General features: G+C 37.9%; 1 protein-coding gene across 3 annotated transcripts in view; it reads right to left on the bottom strand.

The window, feature by feature from the left end:
• Positions 1-3,258, bottom strand: part of LOC129580218 (nuclear pore complex protein Nup160 homolog) — a 10,963-nt gene extending 7,705 nt beyond the window's left edge. Inside the window, exons 1-9 of one of the 3 annotated variants that reach the window (XM_055470436.1) lie at positions 3,101-3,258; positions 2,573-2,930; positions 2,374-2,479; positions 1,903-2,216; positions 1,644-1,833; positions 1,403-1,581; positions 936-1,330; positions 287-799; positions 60-195 (exon numbers count right to left, since the gene is read on the bottom strand). In XM_055470436.1, coding sequence (XP_055326411.1) covers positions 60-195; positions 287-799; positions 936-1,330; positions 1,403-1,581; positions 1,644-1,833; positions 1,903-2,216; positions 2,374-2,479; positions 2,573-2,657 — 1,918 coding nt within the window. In that variant the 5' untranslated portion in view covers positions 2,658-2,930; positions 3,101-3,258. Of the gene's footprint in view, positions 1-59; positions 196-286; positions 800-935; positions 1,331-1,402; positions 1,582-1,643; positions 1,834-1,902; positions 2,217-2,373; positions 2,480-2,572; positions 3,019-3,100 lie in introns of those variants that run through there. The other 2 variants (XM_055470439.1, XM_055470438.1) reach the window with 2 other exon arrangements.
• Positions 3,259-4,709: the final 1,451 nt, after the last annotated feature.

Raw genomic sequence — 4,709 nt, 5'->3', positions numbered from 1 at the left:
TTACGGATAATATTTTCAATCTGTGGAAGTGGTGACAGTGACCCAAATTCGTCACATACTTGGGAACAATTGCATTTCATCTGTTTCCGAATCGTTCATTTGAAGCATTTTCAAGAGCAAGGTCATGGCTTTTGGCAATTTCGAAATGAATTTCATCTCAGAATTGATAACCTCGCGTAAATCTGGATCGATGAACTGAAATGAAATGATTTTTTAAAATTTCAATTGAATTCATTTTGATGTGACGTTTGGTACAAATTTCAAAACACTACGCTTAATCTCTTACATTTTGCTCATAGTCCGCAAGCAATTGAGAAATGAGTTCATTTGGTGTGTTTAACTCATAGAGTTTAGTGTCAATTTCTGCCTTGTATTCATCAGAAATATTTTGCTCCAACGTTGACAGAGTGGCAATAAGTTTGACTAAGTCTTCGGAATTGATGTCATCATCCACACCAAGATCTGAGAGACATTCAACGTTTTCGCCGAGCAACATCATATGCTCGAGCAATTCACACGGACGAAGCAATGAGAAAGCATTCTTCTTGATAACAGTAACAGCACCAATTGAATCTAAATTCACCAGGCCAATTGGTTGCGTTGCCTTGATGTGGTATTGTTCACAACATGAAAAGAAACGTTCCCATGCTTTGAAACTGGTTTCGATGTACAAATCATCGGTGACATCGAAATCTTTGAGCTCATTTTGCACTTCCTGCTCAACGGCATAGCAAACACGGTCTTTGAGTGCTGCAAATGAAACATTCGGGTCGGAGAGTACATTGGAGCGACGGAACATCTGCAAGGGAAAATAAAGGAAGCGAATTCAGTTTAATCTCTCTTTTTGTAATGAAGTCACAATCTTCTTGAAATAAAAATATAAACATATCTTCTTAGAAGATTCAAATTATAAAAGTATGAAATCTCCCACTTACAATCAGCGCTCGGTCAATGACTTCACGTTGAAAACGTCCCGGATAGAAAATGTATGAGCAATACGCTTGTCGTGGATCGCTTCCTGATTCGATTTTACGTTCCGGCAGAATTTCCAATCCAGCTGATGCCCAGTTGTATCCACCGTTCGACACCAGAGAGTAGCTCGAAACATTGTACTCGCCCTGTGAATTGCACCACAGACCCCAAATACGCTTATAATTCACATCGAATTCGATTAAATCGAATTCAGGCGAAGGAATAACGTTGATCTGTTGCAATGAAATCGCCGTTCCATCATTAACAACTCGAATCGTCATAAATTCGGAACCTTTAGCGCTGCACAAGAATGCGCACAACATGTCGGGAGCGGCCTTTCGAAGCAAGTTATTACGTGCTGTAATGAAATATTTTGATCAGAATAAGAATGAAACTGAGTAAGCTATTCAATGGATTTTGATGAACTTACATCCACGTGTTCGTGTCTCCAAAGCATTTGGCACACAGTTTACGATTGAAACACATTGACCGGTTCTGGCGGACCACATTCGAATGTGATCATCCCGATATAAGCCATATAAATAAACGGCATCATCAATGGTGCCAAATACCATTGAAGTGACATATTGACTGTCTGGATTTTTTCCTCTGTAAATGCGAAAAAGACATGAAATTTCTACTCATTGAACATTATTAACATCTAAAGTTACCTAAAGGCTCCGGTTAGATTCGTCAGAATGCGTGGTACTATGTGACTCTCTTTCAATTCAGTGGAAGCAACTTGGCCTGTGGCACAGTTCATTGTATACAAAACCATTGTGCTTTGATAAGCGAAGGCAAAGAAGGCCTCACGACCATTTTCACTGAGAGCACAAGACGCCATGTGTGGAATTGGCTGATCTAAATCACAGAGAAAAAAAAACGATTTATTGTACTGTTATTCAAATGGAACCACCATTTACAACTTACTTGATGCTGATAGTTGATTGATGACATAAAAGAGTGAAGTGGTTGGATCACGAGTTGTCTGTCCTGTGCAAACACCATGAAAAACGGAAAATGACTGTGTTTCCTCATGACTTTTAGTGAATTGACGTGGTTGATTGAATTTTAACTGATGTAAACTGCTGACGGTGGCAACCAAAACAACGATATTGTCATTGCTTTCGGCAATCGAAACAGCCAGAATGGGAGCGTCGGTGAATTTGTATCGAATCGCATTGTCAATCAAATTCAAATCCAAACTGATTTCGGACAACTCCAAAATATCGCCATTTGTTCGCCTATGGACGAGAAGAAAATTTATTATATCTCGATTTTGATTAATTACTCAACGTTGATTTTCATTCACTTGAAAATCTATGTCCAAAATTCATTCTTCAGTCGAAACCAATCCGCTTCACTCGAAAAGTATCACATTTCACAACAATTGTAACCTACCAGTAAATGAATCTATTCCTCTTTGATTCGTGAGTTAGGTCACTGTAGCAAAAACCGCCGGCTTTTTCAATGACCTTTATATCTTGAAGTGTACTTTGTGCAGCACCTAGAATAGAAAAACAACTCAAAATTCATAAATATTCTTGCATGAAAAAATGTTTGTTGTAGAGCTAAAAACATAACCTAAAACTATACAAACCGGTGTTTATTGTGATATCCTTTCGGATTTGTGCATTTGTTTGGTCTGGAATCACTTCGCGATAGCTAAACTCGAATTCATCCATGATACCAAACGAATTAAATTTTATTTTCCCAAAATTCAAATCAAAATCGGTTCCTTTTGTGCTAGGCTTAGTATTTCGACACTTTCAGAGGTTGTTGTGTTCGTTTGTTGCGACAATCAAAACTGTTGCTGAAATAACGCGCGCGTTTCTGCCGTGACGTGCGTTTTCCATTTGACAGTTGCTGTATTTTTGGGTGCGTCCAATAGCCATGCTGTCACTGTCAGCATGTTTTGAAAAGTTCGATGGAAAATTCCTCTAGTTCCATAACACCAACTAAAATTATTATTATTCACCATTGAAAAATGGTTTGAAAATCAATTTTTTTTAAATGAGATGTTTGTGTGTTTCGGATGAAATAGAATGAATTGTTGATTCTTAAGGCCCCCATCCACTACATACACAGCGATGTGTTTGTATGCGTGCGTGCATTGAATAGTTGTTACCTTGACACTTTACTACCATTACCCAGCTGGTTTCACGTATAAATTGTATTGTATTCTCAGTCACCGGCCAATGCAGACGTCGTCTTCATCATCAGCATTCAACACATCGTGTGCAATCGAAAGTCGCTTGGCGCATCCAACGAAGAAAAAAAAAACGCTCTTTATTATTTCAACATAACGCGTTAAGTTGACTAAAACAAAGTGCTTCATAAAATCATAAATCAAGTTGACATTCGGGTGTTATCGTGTGTCAGTGGGCAAAAGAATAAAACTGGATTTGTTTTTGTTGTGGGCATGCGAAAGAGTCAACATAACAATTTCGGTGAGTAAATTCTCTGGTGAAATTTTGGTTGCATGTTGTTTTCTAAGGGGGAACAAATGAGTGAGATAATTTTTGGACACATCGACAAATCCAACGGGCTTTAACATATCGAGCAACATTTAGAAGAGAGTGCTGAATGTGGGTGCGCGTGAATTCGACCGAGACAAACAAAACTTGCGCACATTTTCATGTTTTCTTCTTCTTTCGACGAAGGAAAAAAATATATTCTATAAATAGAAACGCATCACCATGAGTTGCGACTGAACGAATCGAACGATTGATGGTTATCATCAAAAATTTTGTTCGGTGTTTTTTTTTTCGACGTTCATCGTCGTCGTCGTCGTTATTTCAAATCAATTTTCCAATCGACAATCAATTTAAAGGGTGCATCGTGACGCGAGTATTCATCTTGACTGCAAATAAATCTAATAAAGATTATTGTGAGACGAATATCGTTTCATTTCATTTCAAACGACCCAATGCAGAAGCGGAATGAAAAAACTGAATTCACCTTTTATTCCCATTGCAACACGGAATGAAGTGAATGTCGAAGGTTAGCAAAGAAGAAAATATTAAGGGGAGGAAATTTTACGCAGAAATGTGCATTATGTCTCCTTTGGGTATTCCAAAACAGAACAGAACATAATGCCATGTATTCTTGATGCCTATCGGCTTCTTACACAAATCGAATAGACAGCACAGAACAACACACATAGATACACAACGTTATAATGTGCTGTTTTCCGCTCCAAATGGCAACACGTCGCATGCTTTTTTACTTTCTGTTGTATCATTCATTTTGTTTATACCGCTATCGCGTTCAACCATACACACTGCTATCTCTTTGCGTCACACCAATCGCCAACCAGTAATGGAAAACTGAGCGAAACGAGCACCTTGTAAGTATGCGAAACATTTGGCGAAATTCGAAGATTGAACCCCCAACACCAGTGCCACATTAGAGTGGTTTTTTTTCGACTTTTTTCGAATTTTACGTCACCAAATAGCTTAATCGTTGCAGAATCATACAAAAAGAAAATTCCAACAAAAAACTACCCTAAAACCTGGGATTGGGACCTGGCGCCCGAGCTATAATTATTTAGATAGCCAAAAATCGCCATTTTTTGCATTTTAAGGTCTTTTTCCTTAACTTTACCGCATGTTTTAGTATATTTTCCACCTTGTGGTCAAAGAACATAACATATATAATATAAAAAAAACAGTACTCAATTGATTTTACATCGATTTTTGATCATTTTTAGTGAAAAATGGGTAATTTCAGGCAAA

This window comes from Sitodiplosis mosellana, unplaced genomic scaffold, assembly GCF_009176505.1.
Source record: "Sitodiplosis mosellana isolate CC-2019 unplaced genomic scaffold, AAFC_SMos_1.0 Smas_scaffold_7304, whole genome shotgun sequence".
Classification (NCBI taxonomy): domain Eukaryota; kingdom Metazoa; phylum Arthropoda; class Insecta; order Diptera; family Cecidomyiidae; genus Sitodiplosis; species Sitodiplosis mosellana.
Note: the sequence above shows the minus strand (reverse complement) of the source record. Positions and strands in the feature narration are given on the sequence as shown.